The 25,428-nt window shown below is 45.4% G+C and overlaps 1 protein-coding gene across 1 annotated transcript in view; it reads right to left on the bottom strand.

Moving 5' to 3' along the window:
* Positions 1-25,428, bottom strand: part of LOC138365516 (rap guanine nucleotide exchange factor 6-like) — a 261,295-nt gene that overhangs the window by 5,863 nt on the left and 230,004 nt on the right. The window contains exon 4 of the mRNA XM_069325845.1: positions 15,838-15,921. Coding sequence (XP_069181946.1) covers positions 15,838-15,921 — 84 coding nt within the window. The remainder of the gene's footprint in view (positions 1-15,837; positions 15,922-25,428) is intronic.

Raw genomic sequence — 25,428 nt, 5'->3', positions numbered from 1 at the left:
TCTCCAAGACAAGAGTCAAGTGTTAGGATCTCTCCCAAGAGCATTTAAATCCCCCCTTCTTTTAAATCCCCCAAAATCTGTTTGTTTCCCCATCTGTTTGTCTGGTCTCGTGCGTGCTCTTCGTATGTTTGATTGTTTGCTTGCTTGCCCCGTTACCTCCTCTGTTTCTCCCTCCCCCCCCCCTCACCGTTTTCCCGTATTACATCTTGCTTCTGTTTGTTTCTTTGATCTGTTTGTTCAGCCCATCCTGCTAAAAGGACAGAAATTATGATTGGTCGAAGGTACAAAAAAGAAATAGTGATGCCAAGAATGGTCACGTTATGAATAATTAAAAAAAATAAACTTCAACATTCTTAGGCCTACCATATATATGTACTATATATATATGTACTATACAGTACTCAATCGACTTGAGAATGGTCCAGGACGGACCGAAACGTCGTCGTCCCTTCAATTTCTAGTGTGTGGTCTGGTCAACATACTTCAGCCACGTTATTGTGACTCATCGCCTGCATATGTACTATACATATATGTACCATAATAGGCCTAGGGACTACTTGGACAGGTTAGTGTAGGCTCGTAACTTTTTTTTTTTTTTAGAATGCCATTTGGGGTAATTTAATAATATGGAATATGAACTTTTTGGAGTCCAAGAGTACATTAGTGTCCAACAGCCTGGTTGACCAGTCCAGCAACCAGGAGGCTTGGTCGACGACCGGGCCGCGGGGATGCTAAGCCAAGAAAGCCTCTCAAGGTAACGTTCGAGCAAACTGTTGATATAAGCATTATCATTCATCCTCCTGAGGCGTTACATGATTGATTCCTTCAGCTGTTGGCCTCGTTACCTTTTGGCCCTTTCTCCAGCTGGTCCCGTTTACAGTGAGTACAGTGTACTCACTCTACTCAGTGAGTACAGTTTACTAGGTGAGTACAGGTGTTACTCTTGCCAAGGGCGCCCTTAAAACTCTCTTGCCTCAAGTCCTACTACACTCACTTAAACAAAAATCTTAAGCAACCACAAGACCAAACTTGCTACATAAAACTCAAAAAGTTTTCTCTCTACACTTCCTAATTTTCTAAAAATCTCAGAATGGTCAGTGTCTCTGGACTACCCTTTAGGGAAATCTAAGAGTTGATGCAGAATAGGAAGTGAGTTGTTTACATATATATATATATATATATATATATATATATATATATATATATATATATATATATATATATATATATATATGATTTACTCAGTATAATTGAGACACAATATCTTTCTTACTGGTAATAGTTCCCAACAGTAGTCTTAGATGATAGTTACTTAGCATTAAAGATGGAATATATCTAATGGATACAAATAATAAATTCTTTACAAAGTAATTGTATGGTCGAGCTTCAGATGAGCTGATTCAGGATCATAGGATCATAGCTTGTAGTTCCATTAGGAACGTCAATTATATTCTTAATGAACCTAATGAACCCTAGCCTGAGAGAGAGAGAGAGAGAGAGAGAGAGAGAGAGAGAATGAGAGAGAGAGAGAGAGAGAGAGGGATAGAGAGAGAGAGAGAGAGAGAGAGAGAGAGAGAGAGAGAGAGAGAGAGAGAGAGAGAGAGAGAGAGAGTGAGAGTGAGAGTGAGAGAGAGAGAGAGAGAGAGAGAGAGAGAGAGAGAGAGAGAGAGAGAGAGAGAGAGAGAGAGAGAGAGAGAGAGAGAGAAATGCAACACACCAACTTTTTAACGCTAAAAACTCAAACTTTCGTACATAACAAGAACTTTGATCCTTTTCCTCCATTATTTACTGTATAAACTAACATGTAAGCAAGTCCAGTTCCTGCGATAGTAAGACCCAGCCTGACACTACAGGAGGCTTGGTCAGAGACCGGGCCGCGGAGACATTAACCCCCCCGAGCCACCTTAATAATGAAGAGCAATGGGCACAAGACAAGGGGTCAAGGCAAGGAGAAAAGTAAACTCACCGAAATTACAAAGTATACTCAAGGGCTACGCAGCGCAGTGGTCTACATTCTCCGCTCACACTCGGGGATCCGGAAACCAATGGGCCCGTTTCCTTTCACCCAATTTCAAATATTCACCGAAGCAGGTCAGTAGGCACACACACACTGGAGTTAGACAACTGTTGTGGGTAGCATCCTAAAAATGTTTGCCTAGGGGGGGGGGGGAGGGGAGGAGTCTGGATAAGCCTATAGTACAGGCTCCCTATCCCTGACAACGGGAATTGGTCACGCCGTCCCCCCCCACTGCCTATCCCGTCCTACCCCCACTCATCACATCCCCCCATAAACCCCTGAACTATATGTTGAACACATCTCTAACCCTCTCCATGGAGGACAGAAGGAAATGTAAATATATGCTGGTTAGCATTGTAAATGTCTGGCCACGTCTGTGGTAGAAAATAATAATAATAATAATAAAAATCACCTCCCCCCCCCTCCACCATCACCCAATTATAACCTTTTAATGCGATTTGGCAATTCAATCATAATTTACAAAAAAAAAGGGTTTCATGTGAACGGAACCAGCCAATATCCGGCATATAATTACCGACAATTATATCCGATTATATGCAGATTCTTAGTTAAAAATTATATAACAAGGGCATAGGGAAAAAGTTACCAATTATTTTTATTGATAAATTGCAAAACTTGTTTTTCAAGCCAGAGTTAAACATGAAGCGGCCTGAAATTTAGACGAAAATTAACATAATGCTGCATTGCCTTGGTATTGGCTAGTACATATACTAGTCCCCGAGCTGAGGGGTATGAGCTATGAGGAAAGATTACTGACACTAAGCATTGTAAATGCTTAGAGAGAGAGAGAGAGTCTTAGAGAGAAATGCTTGAGACTGGAAGATAGAAAAAGAGATAGGGAAGACATGTTCAAGTTCAAGTATGTTTATTGAGATAAGAAAGAAATACATCTCAAAGGGATAGAGTAGCTTAGGCTATTTCTACCCCACCCCCCTAGGGGAGACATGATCACCACCTATATAATTCTCAAGACGCATTAACACGGGCAAGTAAGCTATTTAGTACGGGTGGTGCGCCAACTAGTGAGAGTGACGTGTACGTGTTGAGTGAGAGGTGGGAGGGGGGTGTGGGACACCCCCCTCCCACCTAGTGTGGGGTGGGAGGGGCGTAGGTACTCCCCTCCCACCTTGTGTAGGGTGGGAGGGGTGTGGAGACTCCCCTCCCACCTAGTGTAGGGTGGGAGAGGTGTGGGACACCCCCTCCCACCTAGTGTGCGGTGGGAGAGATGTAGGTACTCCCCTCCCACCTAGTGTGGGATGGAAGGCCCTCCGTTGACACAGGAGCCACGGTAAAAACCAATGATCAATGACTTCAACACAAAGCCGTGATGCATTGCTGCCATAAAACGCGGTGATCTATTGTTTGCTAACAAGGTTATGAGGCCCGGCTCTCCCACGCTATATTGTAAGGCTCCCCTCCCACGGAGGTGTGACGCCTGGGCTCTCCCACGTGGGTGTAACAAGCGGTTGCAATGTAAAGGTCTCCCACACAGAGACCGCCCCCCCCTCCCATACACCAGAGAAATAGCTCAGAAGGGTGCGGTATTCCTGAAGATAATTAAGAGAAGATGCTTATAATATCTCAGCCACCTCAGCCTCCCTCCAGCCTCCCTCCAGCTTCCCTCCAGCCACTTGCGAAACCTGTACATCTTTCCTCGATCATGGCGGCTGTGTTTACATTTATTAAACACTCTAAGGACTCTGAGGCAGAAATGTAAACAAAGCCGCCATGGTTAAGAAAAGATGAACACGTAAGGGGGGCCTGACGGCTGAGTGGACGGCGCTCGGGGTTCGTAGTCCTAAGGTTCCGGGTTCGATCCTCGGTGGAGGCCGAAACAAGTGGGCAGAGTTTTATTTCCCCCTGATGCACCTGTTCACCTAGGAGTAAATAGATATCTGAGAGTTAGACAACTGCTACGGGCTGCTTCCTGGGGGATGTGTAACAAAAAGGAGGCCTGGTCGAGGACCGGGCCGCGGGGACGCTAAGCCCCGAAATTCTCTCAAGATAGCCTCAAGATAACATGATGAGTTCTGGCCCAAGCTATCATCAGGGAAGGCTGAGCATATGCCAGCCTCAGGGATCAGAAGAACTCTCGAAATCGCCAACAGGTAATCAACAGGCAAGAGGTAAACCCGATCTAATTAGTGGCGAAATAAGCAGGTTACATTTACACACAGAAATCCCAATTGCGTGATGCATCAAATGAACAAATCCACAATGGCTTTCAAGGGTTTCAATTCCTTTTGACCATGTCGTAGCTCAGTCGATTAAGGCAGCGTCTGGGATCCTCCCGGACGCAGGTTCGAATCCTCGTCACGGCCCTTGTGGATTTGTTCAGGTTACATTTACGTGGGAGAGCAATGTGCCACACACCTCACGGGGCATCTTAGAAGGTAAAGACAGAGAGAGTTAATATCTTTGGCCGCTGTGATAGAGTGGCCACTGTATCGGGGAACCAGGACCACCGTAAGAGTGATTAAGCTCTAACGGCTTAACCACTCTCACTTGTCCTAACAATTTACCCAAAATTTGCTTGTCCATTTTAAAGAATGAAGAACAATTTCTATTTATACTCTAAGCTGCATCACTTATGAACCCATCCCTGCCCTTGTGTGGCAGTGTACAATAGAAAGTTGTTTTCACATATCCACACATTAAAACATTGATTGTAACCGTGATATATATGTGCTTCAGCCTACAGTTTAGACCTATTGTCTTATGTATGACCCTCTGTCCTGCGTGACAGTGAATACTAGCACTAACCTCAATTTAATAAGACTATCAAAATCCTCAGATTAGGCAAAATTGTAATTAATTTTGTCAATAAAGATGTTAATAATAATAATCTCACTTGACACTGGACACCTGTAACTACGAGGGTTGGCGTCTCAGCCTGGCGTACAAACCTTGATGGAACTGTTAAGACACTTCAAACATCTACGCTTGACAGTCTTGAGAGACTGTGTGTGTGTGTTTCCTCTGGTCATAAAAGTTGCAACATGCGGAGATGGAATATTGGGTGCAATTTCCTCCAAGTTGTGATTCTTATATTTGACCTGTGAACGGTTTCAAGAGTTTTCCTACTCCTGCAACTTGGTCCCAGCCTGTTGTCTACCTGATTGATAACTGCTTGATGGGGCTCTCTGAGTTGTTCTTATCCCAAGCGCGTGACTTGTGAGAGTTTATCAATATATATATATATATATATATATATATATATATATATATATATATATATATATATATATATATATATATATATATTAAGGCACAACTCTCCTAGACACGAGAGTGAAGTATACAACTTTAGAACACTTTCCCACCAGGAGACTCGAACCCTAGCCAGCACAGAAGCCTTCCAGCAACTGGCATAACAGGTACGCCTTAACCCGCTCCACCACCAGCTCAGACCCTTAAAAGAGATGGTAATTTCGGAGTATTTAAATACCCCAAAGATCAACACCTCCCAAGAGCACTAGAGCAAGTGAGGGGTCATTTATACGTTAATTTCATCAAGTCCCTGTTAATATGGGACTTGATGAAATTAACGTATAAATGACCCCTCACTTGCTCTGGTGCTCTTGGGAGGTGTTGATCTTTGGGGTATTTAAATACTCCGAAATTACCATCTCTTTTAAGGGTCTGAGCTGGTGGTGGAGCGGGTTAAGGCGTACCTGTTATGCCAGTTGCTGGAAGGCTTCTGTGCTGGCTAGGGTTCGAGTCTCCTGGTGGGAAAGTGTTCTAAAGTTATATATATATATATATATATATATATATATATATATATATATATATATATATATATATATATATATTACAGTCCCCAAGTGGGCATGTACCCACTTGGGGACTGTCAGCCCCAAAGATCTTAGTATGTAGGCAAGACAACAACGTCTCTTTCTAGGCGATTAACAACGCACAAACAACAGGGGCTCCATAAAGGAACATATAATCTCCTCTCACAACCAGACCATCACCAGGGAAATCTTAACAAGCAACACAGAAATCATCCAGTGATAGCAGGAGACTCGACATCAGCGAGGCACTACACATCAAAAATTCAGCCCCAGCAATCAACAGCCAATTAACACAACTATATTCTACCCACTTCAAGACCCCGAACTAACATAGAAGCAGCAAATATACAATATACCCAATGATTAGTGTTCTGTTCTGTCTTTTGTCATCTCACCCAAAAACGAATATAAGCATAAAATGATGTGTGTAAAAATCTGTCTTTGAAAATGTGAGAAGTCCTTGCGAAACGCATTTAGGCGTCAGACCATAAATAAAAATGAGAAAATGAACTTTGGAGAGTTAATTTTTCAATTACCCCCGACAATGAAGAAAAACGTAAGAAATATTGAGAAGATTCGTGTTAGAATCATTAATCTTACCCTTTCGGTCATATTTAACAACATATATTTCCAAAAAAAACTGCTACAAATATATATATATATATATATATATATATATATATATATATATATATATATATATATATATATATATATATATATATATATATATATATATATATATAATCAAAATTGCTACTGGAAGCTGGAGAAAACAAACAAAACACTCCATTCTAACTGGCCGGTTTTATTACAAAACAACTTATTTGCCCGCGACAAACTTAAATTGCCTCGTTCCGTGCTCCATATATCAAAAGCTTAATTTAGGACTCTTTTCTTTGGTTGGAGTTGTGTTCTTGATTTCTTTTACTTATTACAAGAAAAGATCTGGCTTAAGAAGGGCTTATGATGCATGGAATGTTAACCCAGTGATAACAAATGTTAAGACAATCTGTAGATTGTGCAGATGATGAGTCGCAATAACGGGGGTGAAGATATGATAACTAAACCACATATCAGAAGATGATGAGACGACGACGTTTCGGTCCGTCCTGGACCATTATCAAGTCGATTGGTCTTGATATTGGTCCAGGACGGACCGAAACGTCGTCATCTGCTCATCTTCTGGTGTGTGGTCTGGTCAGCATCTGTAGATTGTGATGACTAGGCGCCTGACAGCTGAGTGGACAGCGCTTCGGATTCGTAGTCCTGAGCTTTCGGGTTCGATCCCCGGTGGAGGCGGAGACAAATGGGCAAAATGTTTCTTTCACCCTGACGCCTCTGTTACCTAGCAGTAAATAGGTACCTATCTGCTACGGGCTGCTTCCTGGGGGGGGGGATTAACAAAAAGGAGGCCTGGTCGAGGACCGGGCCGCGGGGACGCTAAGCCCCGAAATCATCTCAAGATAATCCACTCCCCATCTGCACTCTGAAGGGATACGAGGACGAGGAGCTGGGATAGGACGGAGGGAAGGAACGGTGCTCCAACTACTTGGAACCATCGAGGGGGATCGAACGCCGTCCTGCAGGAAGCGAGGCGATGCTGTATCGACCAGTCCAAGGCACATCCACGCAGAGACCTAAACTCAAGAAAATCATAAAATCCTTCAGACTAAATATCTTGTAACACCGGCGAGAAAGAGACAATTTTCACCAGGAAAATAAAATCAGATATTTTTACCGAACTTGTGCGCTGAAGTAACTGGCGAGAGGAAGAGTGTTAAAAGCCCCAAATGAAAGGTTGAGGAGTGACAAGCACGCTTTGTCACTCTACACACCCGGATTGCTCATGCTGGCTTAGCGCTCTCTCCTCATCCTTGCCCTTTAGACCTACTCTAGAAGCATGTGCGACCCAAAAATGGTCAACCAGGCCCTACCTGTGGAAGGGATTGACTTGGGGCAGAGTCCAAGCTATGACCACAGAAGGGACTTGACGGCACAGTCCAACCAGCAGCAGCAGCAGCAGCAGCAGCAGGAGCAGCAGGAATGAGCAGTGTGCGGGCCTCGCCCCACCACCGACAGCAGCAGCAGGAGCAGCAGGAATGAGCAGTGTGCGGGCCTCGCCCCACCACCGACAGCAGGGACGGAGGCCGTATACCTAAGAGGCTCCTCATTAAGGACTCACTTAAGAAAGCCACGCACCAACAACACCATTATTAAGAGAGAAATATCATAATCCCTGCATTAAGTGCTCGCTCCCTTAGAAGGCGGCAGACGCACGCGCGCGCTCACCACAACACACGCGCGCTCACCACAACACAAGAACAATATCACGAATATGTATATTATATATGCAACACATGTAGAAACGAGAGGTCGCAGTAAACATTGCAACACCCGACAATTTGTAAATTAGAAAGAAATAAATCGCAATATCTTTGCCTGCTACCTTGCTTTCTTAAGCACCAGACACGCAACCCGTCCTCGACTCAAGTCCATTCCATCCAGCGGTCGACCCCACAGACGCATTCATAAATCTTTACATGCTGTTAATTCAAAACGGGAATTTTCTCAAATATAAATTAATATTATAATATATTAGCATATTGTGTATATATAGGCATAGGTTAGGTTAGGTGTTTAGGTTCTGTTGGCGATTATTTGCATTTGTAGTACGTGGGTGAAGCATTTACAGCGTTGTGGTTCGAACAAAAGTCGTCAGTGAAGCACTTGTTCCGGAAGAGTTCGAACGTCATCAGTTGTGAGTTGTGTGTAAACCGTTTTTCATTCATAAACAGCTGAGGTTTGGCGGGTGGATGGAATGGACTTTGAGTCTTCGTTTGAAGGACGGGCGGCTTGAACCATGCCTCGAAGAACGCCTTAAATCATGGCTCTTTGGGATGGGACGGGGTAAGAAAGGGTGCCCAACCACTTGGACGGTCGGGGATTGAACTCCGACCTGCATGAAGCTCTACCGTCGCTCTACCATCCTGCCCAAGTGATTCGACGAGAGGAGGAGGAGGAAACAGAAAGGGTTGTCAGAATATAAGTGTCTATCGGAGACACTGGACACGGCGCTAATGGTCCAATATCCGCGCTCTGTCTTAAATAAACAACTCGAACCCCACTTTTGTATCTCGTTTCTCGTATATATTTCCTCGTCTTAATTTTTATTTGATTTGCAACTTCAAAATTTGTATTTCCTAATCTTATATTTTCCATTTTTATTTCTTTGCTTGTTCTAGTATGCAGTTCTTTTTATGTATTTTTGCTCAATATTTCTAGCATTCTTTTATTTGTTCTTCCTGAAGTACCTCCATTACCTCAGCGCAGGGGAGGAGCGTGAGTGAGAGAAGTGAGAGAGACCCGTTGATGGACAGGCCATCATTATTCATCCTCAGTGTCTTACTCAAGACAATGTCTCACACCTCAGCTGGGTTTAAGAAGACATCCTCCAACACGTTTTCAATTAATCAAAGACACTAATGTTTTTTTGGTAATAATTTTGGTAGTCGTTCTTCCGTCACCACACAATCCAATCTATAGGTTATCTTGAGGTGATTTCGGGGCTTAGCGAACCCACGGCCCGGTCCTCGACTAGGCCTCCTTTTTCTTTTTGTTACACATCCCCAGGAAGCAGCCCGTAGCAGCTGTCTAACTCTCAGGTACCTATTTACTGCTAGGTGAACAAGTGAATCAGGGTGAAAGAAACTCTGCCCATTTGTTTCCGCCTCCGTCGGGGATCGAACCCGGAACCTTAGTGCTACGAATCCGAAGCGTTATCCACTCAGCTGTCAGAACCTGTAAGTAAAGCATACTGGTCTATGTAAATAAGGGGACCTTCGACAAGCCGCCGGCTTCCTATCCTCGTCGAGGCCACTGGTGTTAGTGACCTTCAGGTAAATTCAGGTAATACTTATAATAGTTTATAAAGTAATTATTACACTTAAGGAGCCCATAGAATGAGGCTGTTGGCTCATTTCTACTCTTTAGAAATGATCAGTAGGACCAATATTTCCTCGTCTTTATCCTCATGGATAAAGTACAAGTTAGACTTTATCCATGAGGATAAATTTTTAGTTAGTCCAATAACGAATTAGTTAGTCCAATTTTCCAAATTTTTAGTTAGTCCAATAACTAAAAATTGGATAGTTAAATTTTATCCAGTGTATTTACCCGATTATCTTGCTATTTTACAAGATGGCGCCTGACAGATATCAATGACCATGTCTGTCAATCAATCAATCACGTGACATATGACAGCCAGTAGGAGGCATGAAACAAGTGGACCTTCCTGGACCGTTTATCAAGTCAATACGTGATAAGTGATGGACCGAAATGGGGTCACTTTCATTTTCCTGTGTGTGTGGGTCGAGTTGCCTGGCCAGCTTCTTGCACGGGCTTGGTCCGTGCTGGAGTTCACAAAAGTCAAGCCAGGTTGTTGTGGGTTGTCTTGTGCACGTCAGAAACATTATTGTCATTACCAATCACCACAAATTATTCTGCAAGCAAGCAGTGATCTCCCTCTTGGTCTGACCTTGCTAAAACCTCCACCATTTCAGACGATAACTCACAATCACTCTACCTAGAGTCTAGCAAACTCAATCACCATATTATTCCACAATCACGATACAAACATGCGAGAAAACACAATCACCACAACTACTAGCAACAGTAACCAGGCACCATGACCATCGAGGACAGTGGTGCCTTACATGATGCCAGGCACTCAACAGGATGACCCTCATTGGGCAGTGCCATCGACTCGGCAATTGCAATATCCGCTACCTAGCTAGGCACCCACCACACCACTGACACCACCACCACACACACCACCACTACCACAATCAGCACCACAATTCTCCCTATAACCTTCACAACTACAGGGCACCACCACACGGGAAATATAAACACCATCGTTAAAGAGCCTTAATGATGACTCCTATAAGGCAGCCCAACAACATACATGGAACAGATCTTAAGAAACATGGAACATGGAACATACATGGAACAGATCATACATCCTGATCTTAAGATTGATTATATCAACTTCGAGTCATTTCTTCATTTGTGAATTGCGAAGGACCGAGTCAAATCCGTTTCGCCAAATTAGTATACCTGGTTGATACCTCCTTGATACCTGCTTGATGGGGTTCTGGGAGTTCTTCTACTCCCCAAGCCCGGCCCGAGGCCAGACTTGACTGTGAGAGTTTGGTCCACCAGGCTGTTGCTTGGAGCGGCCCGCAGGCAAAAACACGTGTGCTTAACACATGGTTAAGTAGTGAGAGTAAGTGAGAGGAACCAGAGGCAAGTGACTGCCAGTAGCAACAAGAGATGTGTGTAGTGAGAGAGACTGCATGTAACCCACACTTACCAGCCACTCTGGAACTTACACTCTGGAACTTTTTGTTCCAAGTAGCGAATCTTAACAACAACAACATCCAACAACTCGTGTCAGTAACATTCGTTCACGCATGAACGACAATCTTACCCTATATACACACAACCATCTCCACGTTAGAAATGTATAGACATTTTGTTTTCACTGTATAACATTGAAGTTTCATTATTATTATGTCAACAGCTGACCGTATTTGTTGGGGCCCACCACATCGTCTTACAGGTCCTGGTCCTGAGAAACGGGACCAAAGAGCTAAAGCTCATCCCAACTACTTGGGCTGGACGGTAGAGCAACGGTCTCGCTTCATGCAGGTCGGCGTTCAATCCCCGACCGTCCACAAGTGGTTGGGCACCATTCCTTACCCTCCCCCCCTCTCCGTCCCATCCCAAATCCTTATCCTGACCCCTTCCCAGTGGTATATAGTCGTAATGGCTTGGCGCTTTCCCTTGATAGTTCCCTTCCCTTATTGGTTTCGATCGATTAAATGGATTAAGTAGTTAGGCAGATAGATCAGCTGTGATTTTTACGGAGTTGGAAGCCGATCAGACAACCATTCAGTAGTTAACAAGATCACACTTGTCAACCCCCAAGACAGTCATCTTGGGGTAATTGGGTATGAACAATTACCAATCAGTTCTAACGACTTACCAAGCATCAAATTAGAAGCGGTATTCCCAAATGACTAATCAGAAGGGGTACGGACCTACAGGCAACCCCACTTTACCTAACGAGGCCAATGGTTTAATCCCCAGGAACGTCAATATTGCTGTGGTTTTAATTTCCTTAGAGCACTGGCAATTTGACGTTGTGGGAGATGGCGTCTCCGCCGCGGAGCCTTAAGACAGGTCGACAGACAGAGATCACACTAACGTGATGCATCAAATGAACAAATCCACAAGGGCCGTGACGAGGATTCGAACCTGCGTCCGGGAGCATCCCAGACACTGCCTTAATCGACTGAGCTACGAAAGGGTAAAAGTGTCTGGGATGCGTCTGGGATGCTCCCGGACGCAGGTTCGAATCCCCGTCACGGCGCTTGTGGATTTGTTTACAGGTTGACAGCCTTAAGACAGGAGAGAGGTTGGTGTTGGCAGGGAGCCTCGATCCAAGTCCTGTCTCTCCCGTCAACAGCCTCCACTCACCCGCGGCCTCAGCCAACCTCAAATGACTTTTCCAATAATCGTCAGGTATTTTTCTTCAATTATATGAGTTTATTCCCTTGCCTGGGAGAGACTTCCGCAGTGTGCGAGCACCAGTGTGTATCATTAACTTTTTTGTGAGTACTTCAGCCTTGCCTCACTCCCTTAACTTCAATATAATGACACAAATACAATGTCATTGCTCACTTGCTCTGGCTGGAGCTCTTGCAATGCTTCTTGAGCACTTACTTACCCACTCCTCGCTCCTTGCAATGGCTACCCTGATGTTACCTTGGTTTCGAGGGTCAGTGTCCCTGCAGGTTAGTCTCTGACCAGGCCTGCTGGTTGATGGTCCGGTCAACCAGGCTGTTAGACGCTGCTGCTCGCAAACTGCCCTGTGAGTGACAGTCCGGTTGATCAGGCATATGTTCTTTGGATGTGTTCATTCAAGTTTCCTTTTGAACACCGTGCGAGATCGGATTGTTATGCTCCTTATGTTTAGTCTTGACAACCTCCCATCTTTCACAACACAAAATAGGTATATCCACCTATATTTTGTATATTATATTTTTGGTATATCCACGCTCCCTCCAGCCACAGACTGATTATCCCGAAGGAGACATTCCACAACAGTCTACTAAATCCCACGCTAAGTCTTACTTGTTTCTGTTTTATTTAGGCGTAGTATGAGTATTTATGACTCGTATGTTCGCTTCAGTAAGATTATGCCCAATATGTTTAACAACTTCTTCTGCTCTGCTGAATCTTAGTTAAAATCTTATTGGGTTTGTATCTCTGCACTGTGTTAGACAATGTTCCATTGGGCTGTTGTGGTTGGAACTGTGCACTGTGTTAGACAATGTTCCAGTGGTCTGGTGGGTGCTGCCCATGTACCTAGTCACCACTAGTTGAACAGTAGCAGCAGATGCAAGGAAACGTGCCCAAACGTCTCTCCCTGCCCAGGAACCAAACCCAGGACCAACCGCATATGAGCAGACAGATAATGCTGCAATGATTTGCCGTGAGCTCGCAATGGTTTCCTGACGGTAACTCCTAGTCTCTTCTCTGTGCTCTGAACGACCTCGTCGACCCCGTCTCTTTCCTCCCTATCACTTCCGTCTACTGTAGCCTCTATATCTGTAGCTGCTCTGTACAGCTCTATATATGTAGAGGCTACATCCGTTATTTACAAGTCACGCACAAACATTTCTTCGACAGGTAAATGTCAGTCTTGGGTTCCTAAGCGATAACCGGGCGCCTGACAGCTGAGTGGACAACGCTTCGGATTCGTAGTCCTGAGGTTCCGGGTTCGATCCCCGGTGGAGGCGGAGACAAATGGGCAAAAAGTTTCTTTCACCCTGATGCCCCTGTTACCTAGCAGTAAATAGGTACCTGGGAGTTAGACAACTGCTACGGGCTGCTTCCTGGGGATGTGTAACAAAAAGGAGGCTTGGCCGAGGACCGGGCCGCGGATGCGCTAAGCCCCGAAATCATCTCAAGATAACCTCAAGACAAGATGGTGTCTACATACACATATATTGGGTCTCAATGCGGAAGTTACCCTCCTCGGCTCACAACCGAGAAACCCGGGTTCAATCCCAAGGCAGGACAGAAACGGTTAAGTACGTTTCTTTCCACCTGATATACCTGTTCACTTAGTAATAAAATAGGTACGTGGCGTTAGCAAATTGTTGTGGGGTCAGTAGGTATCTCTAGGGCATTTCTGCACGTCACTGGCTCTATTCTGCATTTCCTGCCGTACCGTCCGCTTCATGCAGATCGGCGTTCAATCCCCGGCCGTCCACAAGTAGTTGGGCACCATTCCTTACTCCCCTTCCCCGTCCCATCCCAAATCCTTATCCTGACCCCTTCCAAGTGCTATATAGTCGAAATGGCTTGGCACTTTTTCCTGATAGTTTCCTTCCTTTCCCAGCCACGGAATAGTTCATCTTGAGACGCAAACATCTTTATGAAATTAACACCCGATGGTTAGAGGCAGTTTGGGCTCCAAGCCAATAGTTTCTTAATGGCAGTTTGCCCACCTTCTTGGACTGGCAGTACAGTCTTCTTAGGTTCGATTCGCGATGATTCAAGCGGTGGTTACCTCGAGTTAACCACCGAGCTCAGCTTAATCTCTGACCAAGCCTGCAAGTAGATGGTCTGGTCAACCAGGCTGTTAGACGCCGTAGTTTCTTGACTCAGAACTTATATTCATACCAAGTGCTACATAGTGATCTGGGCTTAATCCGTTAACAACGTGAACCGTTGACAACGTAATCCATTGACAACGTGATCCGTTGACAACGTAATCCATTGACAACGTAATCCGTTGACAACGTAATCCATTGACAACGTAATCCATTGACAACGTAATCCATTGACAACGTAATCCATTGACAACGTAATCCATTGACAACGTAATCCATTGACAACGTAATCCATTGACAACGTAATCCATTGACAACGTAATCCATTGACAACGTAATCCATTGACAACGTAATCCGTTTGTCTCCTGATAAGAGCTTTACTTTCATAGGGTTCAGTGGTTCGGGTGTCCCTCAAGGGTACTGTGCTCCCCCATGCTGACTTAGCCAGTCCCTTTGATATTTTCTTCCTGAAGGTGTACCAGTTGTTGGGGACTTACCAGGCGCCACCTACTGCAGGAGTAGCGAGCGCTGAAGACTTACCAGGCGCCACCTACTGCAGGAGTAGCGAGCGCTGAAGACTTACCAGGCGCCACCTACTGCAGGAGTAGCGGGCGCTGAAGACTTACCAGGCGCCACCTACTGCAGGAGTAGCGGGCGCTGAAGACTTACCAGGCGCCACCTACTGCAGGAGTAGCGAGCGCTGAAGACTTACCAGGCGCCACCTACTTCAGGAGTAGCGGGCGCTGAAGACTTACCAGGCGCCACCTACTGCAGGAGTAGCGGGCGCTGAAGACTTACCAGGCGCCACCTACTGCAGGAGTAGCGGGCGCTGAAGACTTACCAGGCGCCACCTACTGCAGGAGTAGCGAGCGCTGAAGACTTACCAGGCGCCACCTACTGCAGGAGTAGCGGGCGCTGAAGACTTACCAGGCGCCACCTACTGCAGGAGTAGCGGGCGCTGAAGACTTACCAGGCGCCACCTACTGCAGGAGTAGCGAGCGCTGAAGACTTACCAGGCGCCACCTACTGCAGGAGTAGCGGGCGCTGAAGACTTACCAGGCGCCACCTACTGCAGGAGTAGCGGGCGCTGAAGACTTACCAGGCGCCACCTACTGCAGGAGTAGCGGGCGCTGAAGACTTACCAGGCGCCACCTACTGCAGGAGTAGCGAGCGCTGAAGACTTACCTGGAGCCACCTACTGCAGGAGTAGCGAGCGCTGAAGACTTACCTGGCGCCACCTACTGCAGGAGTAGCGGGCGCTGAAGACTTACCAGGCGCCACCTACTGCAGGAGTAGCGGGCGCTGAAGACTTACCTGGAGCGCGGAAGATACATGGACCCATCGATGAAGACGGAGCCGGAGAGAAGGATGTACCAACAGGTGGCCAACTCCCCGCGGCTGAAACAAGAGAGACAGACACACTTACTCTCAACGGCATATCAACAACATGACAATTAGCGCATTTCTTATAGCATACTCAGAATTAACTCCAACAGCAGCCTTGATGGGGGCTCGAACCTATGCTGCTGGGTGTTCTCCAGACGCGCTCTAGTCCATTGCACCACGACACCAAACCCTGTTGGATTTGTTCATTGATACAGCACGTCAATGTGATTTACCTGTGTATTCTTAATAGTGATATGTAGAGAACGTAATAAGGAATGTGACCTCAATAGCCCAAAACATATATAAAGTGAAAGTAGCGATGTTTCGATCCCTTCTGGACCCTTAATGAACCCTTAATTCATATCGTTGATCGATGCACAACATCAACATTGCTTATATAGTTAAATCTACAGAGATATAAATATGTTGCCTGAATATTAATTAGCCTGAATTAATGGTATCCAGGTGATTACTCCTCAGGTAATTAATTCCTGTCAATATAACGAAACTTACAATTAAGAAGGAATAAAAAATGATCAATTTAGTTTTAATCAGGAAAAAGGGTTCGAAACGTCTCATTCGCTTAACAATTCATTTGAGTAAAAAGAGATGTTATAAATTCTTAGTAATTCAGGGCCCAGATTCACGAAGCAGTTACGCAAGTACTTACGAACGTGTACATCTTTCCTCAATCTTAGACGGCTTTGGTTACATTTATTAAACAGTTTACAAGCATGAAAACTTGCCAATCAACTGTTGTTATTGTTATAAACAGCCTCCTGGTGCTTCGGAGCTCATTAACTGTTTAATAATTGTAAACAAAGCCGCCAAAGATTGAGAAAAGATGTACAGATTCGTAAGTGCTTGCGTAACTGCTTCGTGAATCTGGCTTCAGGTGTTCTCAGGTGTTAAGAGTCAGGTGTTGGTTCACCCACACGAGGAGCTCCAGTGCCACACGTCGGTGTCCTCTGACCGGTGTCGATTTGTTCACAGCAAAGCTTATAAAAGCTCATTTTCGTCGAGTTTTGTGTCGTGCACGATATGCAGTGTTGCAGCCTCGGCCACAGTGACCTGCTGGTGGGACATGCTAAGGCTTCTCCAGGCAAGACTCAGAACTTATATTCATACCAAGTGCTACATAGGGGGAAAGTGCTACATTGAGTGCTACATTGGGCTTAATCTGTTGACAACGTGATCCGTTGACAATGTCCTGTATGTGGTGCAAACCACATACAGGACAAGCAAACTGTCTTAGATGGAGGCTGGCAGCACACAAGGGCCCCTAGTTGTTCACTAGGGGAAATGTGAGGGGAAAATATTCCTCCCGAGATATCCGCCCTCGGGTGACACAAAGTTCTTGTTATCCTTGTTATGTTATGCTCTTACATAATTCACTGTGTCGGGGGACAGGCAGCCAGTGTACTTATACACTTTAGGCTTATATCGAGGCATATAATATACCTTGACATCCACCACAAGAGCGTGTATAACCAACACGCTCCCTCACACCCACAAGAGGGAGTATACCATGCTCCCTCACACCCACAAGAGGGAGTATACCACGCTCCATCACACCCACCACAAGAGGGAGTATACCACGCTCCATCACACCCATCACAAGAGGGAGTATACCACGCTCCATCACACCCACCACAAGAGGGAGTATACCACGCTCCATCACACCCACCACAAGAGGGAGTATACCACGCTCCATCACACCCACCACAAGAGGGAGTATACCACGCTCCATCACACCCACCACAAGAGGGAGTATACCACGCTCCATCACACCCACCACAAGAGGGAGTATACCACGCTCCATCACACCCACCACAAGAGGGAGTATACCACGCTCCATCACACCCACCACAAGAGGGAGTATACCACGCTCCATCACACCCACCAGCAGCAGTTGTGTCTCCAAGCCTGCTACATATATGAACCCCTGAGCCACATACTCCATCATGTTGTATGACCTGTCGACCTCTCACCTGAAGCACTTGGCACTCGTGGCACTCTGGCTCTCCGCGCCCACACCTGCTTCTCCCACACCTGCCAGGGATCCTCCAGGCTCGCGAGGGCCGCTGTCTCACTGTCACCTTCGCTAATTAGCGACAAGAGACTAAGAAAAGCCTCTTGTCTGGCCTTCCACTTGAGCGAACGCAGCACTTACTGGTTATTCTTGTGTTAAGATGAACTTGCTGGAAATAACAAGACCATCCTCCAAACATGATATAGTTGCTATCTGGTGAGGGTTCCGGGGATCAATGTCCCCCGTGGCCCGGTCTCTGTCCAGGCCTCCTGCTCGGTGGTCTGGTCAACCAGGCTGTTTGACGCTGCGGCGACTATGAATAGGATGTACAATATATGTACTGTTGTCAAAGGAAATTCACGTTTTGCACTAATGGAATAATGCAACATGTGTTCTTAAAGTGGACCATTAACTGTAAACCGAATCTATCTTGTCCTAGACCATATTAAGCAATCCTAGACCTAATATACACCATCTTAGGCTTAATTTACCACAATTGCACCATACTAGGCAGATACTTTGCACCCAGGAAAGTTTAGAGTTAGTATTTGCCGTCTTTCTCGAGTTCCTCTACAAAATGAATAGTTCATAAAAGGTCTTTTTTTTCCAGGGTTACAACAGTGCAGTTTTTGAACTTCCGTCCCCAGCAAGAACAGGTGCTGTCATCCCTGGTTGACAGGTGAAGCATCTCAACAATATACATAGCTATATCAATTGGACTCGATAGACAGGCCAAGCGCAGTTAAAAGCTCTGTACCTCAAGGTACAGTCCTTGTACCGTTGCTTTTCCTTTATTCTCATATCAGATATAGACTCAAATACAAGTCACAGCTTCGTATCATCATTTGCATATGACACAAAAATCACCATGAAAATTACTAAGAGTACATTTTAAAAATACAGACATTTAGATTAGAACACATTAAGGTGATCAGACCCTGTACCGCCAGGCTGTGAAGGGACTGACATGTGTTGACGATTCAGTTGACTGTACTTTGTACATAAAGATATTACATCAACGTGCTATATCACTGAGATCAGTGGGAGCCGTGAGCCAGCGTCCTTATGACTGCTTGGTACCTGCTTGATGGGGTTCTGGGAGTTCTTCTACTCCGTAACCCCGGCCCGAGGCCAGGCTTGACTTGTGAGAGTTTGGTCCACCAGGCTGTTGCTTGGAGCGGCCCGTAGGCCCACATACCCACCACAGCCCGGTTAGTCAGCCCGGCTCCTACTGATCTTCTCACTGCCTTTCGTCTTCTCAAAGGGAATACATGTTTGATTTGGTGTTATTGAATTATAGGATATAATCCTTTTTTATTTTCCGTCCTCGGCTCACAATCGAGGGACCCGAGTTCAATCCCCGGGCAGGACACACATACACACACACACAGTTTGGCACCTTTCCTTTCACCAGATGCACCTATTCACCTAATAGTAAAATATGTACCTTGGAGTTAGGCGAGTGTTGTGGGTGGCATTCCTGGGGGAGGGTCAGTATGTAGCCTCGTGGGGCGGGAGGGGGGGACTTCAATAAGCCTAACTACAGGCTTCCTGTCCCCGACACCAAGGATAACACCGTAGTATCAGAAATAGCCTAAGCCACTCTATTCCACTATTTTATTGTCTTAATACACGTACTTAAACTTGAACGTATCATCACAGAATCATCAGTCACGTGACGGAGATGAACGTCAATCCTTCGCAGTTGGAAAATGTAAATATTCCATTACCTTCGGAAGATCTCGTCACCTTTAAACCGCCAAACTCCCAACAATATGTTAACTGTGTTTCACTGTCGTCGAGCCCGTCGTAGCCGGCCCCAGCACCAATACACGTCCGCCTGATGAATAGCCTGGCTTAATGACTCCCGTGTTCATCACATGGAGTCATGGTGATTCATCGTGTTCATCACAGAGCTTAACCTCCACCTCTGGAGGGTTATAAAGACCACCACAACAGCCTGATCAACCAGCAAGTGATACTTGCTATATATATATATATATATATATATATATATATATATATATATATATATATATATATATATATATATATATATATATATATATACACTCCAAAAAGTGGAGTAAACCTCTAGGTAGACTGTATACATATCCCGTACTTGGCTGTGAATGTAGAGGCTGAGTGCTATAGACACAGCGGGGTGTACCCTTGTACGGACCAGGGGCCAGATTCACGAAGCAGTTACGCAAGCACTTACGAACCAGCACGTGGGGGCGATGGTTGACAGTCATTGACGCCTGGACTGACAGCTCGCCTCACAAACACAACATCGCAACCTCCCGTTACTAAACGATCCAACGACCTGTAAGATTGTGTTGCCTTGGTGACATGTGTTGGGAGGGCTGGTGCCAGGAGGGCTCTGCACCAGTGTGTATGTATGTATGTATATATGTATACACACACACACGTACGTCGATGTATACCCAGTGTCGTACAGTTAGAAGCAAGCCAGCCCCACCTTCCACGCCACCGTCGTGAATACCTCGCGCGACTCCTAACAATTATCATAAACACAAGAGCATCATAAAACACACTTGTACATACACACACAAGTAATTCTGCACACACACACACGTACACCCACACACGTACACCCACACACGTACACCTACACACGTACACCCACACACGTACACCTACACACGTACACCCACACACGTACACCCACACATGTAGGTTACAAGCATCCACACTGTTGGCCGGGATACCTTGCCTTGAGGTGAATATAATGATGAATATGCAGATGAATATACACTTGACGCGAGTGCACCCCCAAGCTGCAGAGTGCACTCACTCTAGAGTGACACCAGAGGCTGCCCTCTCACTCTCACTCTGAGGAGGTGAGTTTGTGGGGGGTCGAGGCCCCTGGAAGCCACACCCTGGAGGGCCCAGCGTCCATAAGAGGCTGGTCGAGAGGCAATAACACACACGAATGTGTGTGTGTCTGCCTTTGGAAGAGCACCTTTGGAGGTGCTCCTCCAAAGGTAACAACATACTGAGCTTCCCAGTTCCTCCAAGAGGGCTAACCTCACACTCGGGACCTTCAGTCAGAGGTTCTGGTAATCCTCACAGCACACTGGACTGTCTCCTGCTGATCAGAGAAACCTCTCTCAACTTTCTTTCCATCTTTCACAGCCTCTCTTCCACCTCACCCTTCCTCCTCCTCCCTCTCACCTCTCTCACAATCCTCTCCCTCTCACCTCTCTCACAATCCTCGCCCTCTCTACCTCACCCTAAACACCAACCCCTCACCAGGGGAGGGGAGAGTAATGGCTGAGGGTTGACATTACATAACTTATATTAAAACACTGGAAAAATTCCTTCGTATAGTCAACTCTGTGAAGAGCACCGCCCCATGGCAATTCACACCAATACAATACACTACCCGACGGCAATACAGTACATTGCCGTCGATTGCACGTCGACTGCACGTCCATTGCACGGCAATACAGTGCAATACCCGTTCTTGTCCCGTTCTGTCTCTTGACCTCTATATTATGACTCCCGTGTAGACTTCACGGGTTAAGATGCTGTTTATCTGATATCGGGTTAAGATGCTGATGTTAAGATGAGTTTATCTTGTTGTGATGCTGTATGGTGAGATGGTCTTTACCTGCGTCACACCGTTTTGGACTGTAAACTCTAGTCTCGGGCTCTGAACCTCGAACTGCCATCGATTTGCATCCCGCCCACACACCAGGCTCCTCGACCCCCCACACACCAGGCTCCTCGACCCCCCACACACCAGGCTCCTCGACCCCCCACACACCAGGCTCCTCGACCCCCCACACACCTGTCGCTCCTCGGCTGGAAAAGGTGGAAGAGTGTCATGTGTAGAGAGGCAGCTGTGTAAATCCACATATTTAACGTGATGTGGTACGTTTTTTCCAGGATCCGAAATGGGTTCGAACCCTAGACAAGGTGGGATACTTTCGTTTATATTCATCGGTGTCCTTGCACTTCCAACCACACTCACCCAACCACACTCACCCAACCACACTCACCCAACCACACTCACCCAACCACACTCACCCAACCAATTTGTTGCAGCTTAGTTATATTACCAAGCAGGAAACATACAGCAAGAACTTGTGGGTAGCCTCGCAAGGGTGTGCTTGCTGTGCAAGCAAGCATTAACACAATCGCACGAACGCGCGGGCGCACGCACGCACGCACATACACACACACACACACACACACACATGTGGTGGAGGCTGACTCCATACACAGTTTCAAGTGTAGATATGATAGAGCCCAGTAGGCTCAGGAACCTGTACACCAGTTGATTGACAGTTGAGAGGCGGGACCAAAGAGCCAGAGCTCAACCCCCGGCAGCACAGCCAGGTGACCACGACCACCAAACCCCCCAACAAACGCCCGCCAATATTCCCGCCTGGAAATAAAATAGGATGAAAAACGCTTGTCGTATAACAGAAAAAAAAGAATAAATAGTGAAGCCGCCATAACCTGCTGGACCGTTACCGCCGCCATCATGCTCATATTTAAATGCTCGCCCCCTCCCCCCCCCTGTCCCTTGGCGCCCCAGCACCCCCCTCCCCCTTCCTATCCCTTCTCCCTAACCCCAACCCCTTTCCTCCTTATCCCTCACCCTACCTCCCCTCCTCCCTCCCCCCTCCCCCTCCTACTCCACAGGATGTTTGACATTAAATGATGATGTTTATAAAGGTTGTTACTGAGACAACCTCGTAGGAGCGATCATAAATGCAAACCAAGCCGCCTTGAGTGAGAAAAGATGTAAAGGTTTCGTAAGTGGACAGCTATTTGACTGATGACACAATAACTTAAAACTGGATTTTCACCAGTCAAATATTTTTTAGCCTATTTTTTTTGGGGGGGGGGGGATACCCAAAGAATACCCCCGTTGAAAAACAGAGGTGCAACTGGTACTCTGAGAGAGAACTCTATCAACATCAGAGGTTCGAGACTGTTCAACACGCTTCCACTACACATAAGGGGCATAACTGGCCGACCCCTCACAGTGTTCAAGAGAGAACTATCAACATCAGAGGCCCGAGACTGTTCAACACGCTTCCACTACACATAAGGGGCATAACTGGCCGACCCCTCACAGTGTTCAAGAGAGAACTGGATAAGCACCTCCAAAGGATACCTGATCAACCAGGCTGTGACTCGTACGTCAGGCTGCGAGCAGCCGCGTCCAACAGCCTGGTTGATCAGTCCGGCAACCAGGAGGCCTGGTCGACGACCAGGCCGCGGGGACGCTAAGCCCCGGAAGCACCTCAAGGTAAACTCAAAGTAAGGGGGGAGGAGTATCAGGGCAATTGCTGGGTCGGTGTTCATAGTCATATGAACTATGGACGTCGTCCAAACCCCATAGCCGAAGTGATTGGGCACTATTCCTTTACTCCGTCCTTACATCCCAGCTCATTGTCCTCATAACCCCAGTGGGTTTCGTGGTTTCTCCTCGCACCATCCATGCTGTCATCGTATGCCATCCATGCTCTTAGTCTGTCTCATATCCCTTCAAGTGCTATATAATCAAAGTGGCTTAGCGCTTCTCCCCCATGATTTCTTCTTCTTCCTTCGATCAGGCCGAACAGTTTTAGTTTTTTTTTTACGCCCGTCTGGGAGCACTGGCAGCTGGCCCGGTCTCTGCGAACTGGCAACTAAAAGATACTAGGTTATTAACTTTTAATAACTTAGCTAATACAGTGGTTATTAACTTTTAATAACTTAGCTAATACAGTGGTTATTAACTTTTAATAACTTAGCTAATACAGTGGTTATTAACTTTTAATAACTTAGCTAATACAGTGGTTATTAACTTCTTTTTTTACGATTACAGACCTCTACTGGCATAACCAACATGCCCTCTTTACCAGACTGTCGAAATCATCCTCATTATCACCAGTTGTATTACGTACCAATATGATATCTCTGCAAGATATCATTAGCTTGGTTTTAGAAGTCATGCGATAGCTAGGAGCAGAGGAGCCAAGGACCAATCATGAGGATGTTATCATATTTATTGATAGAAAAACGCCAAATCACAAATACAAAAACTAGTGAAATTTGTGATATTTTTTTGTGCAATTTTTTTTTGTTACAAAAATATTTGTAAAATTTATTTTTTTTGTGTGTGAATCGCGGTACAGTTAGAGACGATGACAGTTAATTCAACTACGGGCTCACCATAGCCCGTGCTACTTGGAACTTTTTCTTCCGGGTAGCGAATCTTAAACAACAACAGTTAATTCTAAACTGTTCTGAGATCAAGTTCAGTACCTGTATATTTTGGCTGCCATACCCGCAAAAGCGCTGTATGTATACCCTGGTCAAGAATACCTGTGCTAATATGGTATTGCAGTGAAGTTTACTTTCCCAGGTTCGTGAGGGCGACAGCTCGCTAAGAATACAGGAAACAAACCTTAGAGGAATTCACACGAGATTGGCGTAATAGGAGGTTGAATTTGGGTTCCACGTTAAGACAATGATATCAGCGGGAGAGAATGATATCAAAGGGATGACGCAAGTGATCTATCTCCATTCTTAAAAATTGGTACCACATTAGCAACCTTCCACGACTCTGATATCAACGGGAGACAATGATATCAGCGGGAAAGAATGATGTCAACGGGAGAAGAATGATATCAATGGGAAAGAATTTACCTTAAAGTAGAAATCTAGTACACCTGAGCTCGTCATTAATGAATTCTTAATATAACTCGATCTAGGATCTCCAGAGATAAAGAGATCAGCCACAGACAGACAGAACCCCCTCCCCACCCACACACACATACACACACATACACATACATACATACATACATACATACATACATACATACATACATACATACATACATACACAAACACATACACAGTGCCTCCATCCCCTCCAAAGCAAAGAATGAGTCCAATGTTTACATTCTCAAGAGGTGACGTCATCTACCGGAGCCCCACCATGCAAGACTTCTCAAAATTACAAAGTTATGTATAAGTATATTTTATACACAGCCTTTGTGTATAGTTCCTACGGTCCTAACTGTACCTCCTTACCTCTCTACCAGTGCTTGAGAAAAGCTGGGGGGGGGGGGCAGAGGAGGGGGGTTCGTTATACCTTGTTGTTATAACAACAATATATATATATATATATATATATATATATATATATATATATATATATATATATATATATATATATATATATATATATATATATATATATATAATTGACAATTGATATATAACAATACCTTGTATATTGCTAGGGTCGTTATATAACGTTATATAACTCATAACTCATTCTGCAAACACATTCTATGACTAACTCTGACAGATCATTGTTACCTCATGATTCTGTTCACTGTCATTGTTCTGACTTCAGACAATATATGGATTTCGGCCATGTATTGTCTGACTTCGGACACACATGGATTTATACAACAACCAAAATTCTTTCCTAAAGAATTACTACCAAC

This window comes from Procambarus clarkii, chromosome 17 (assembly GCF_040958095.1).
Source record: "Procambarus clarkii isolate CNS0578487 chromosome 17, FALCON_Pclarkii_2.0, whole genome shotgun sequence".
Lineage (NCBI taxonomy): Eukaryota > Metazoa > Arthropoda > Malacostraca > Decapoda > Cambaridae > Procambarus > Procambarus clarkii.
The sequence above is the reverse complement of the archived record's forward strand: the minus strand, read 5'-3'. Positions and strand labels throughout refer to the sequence as shown.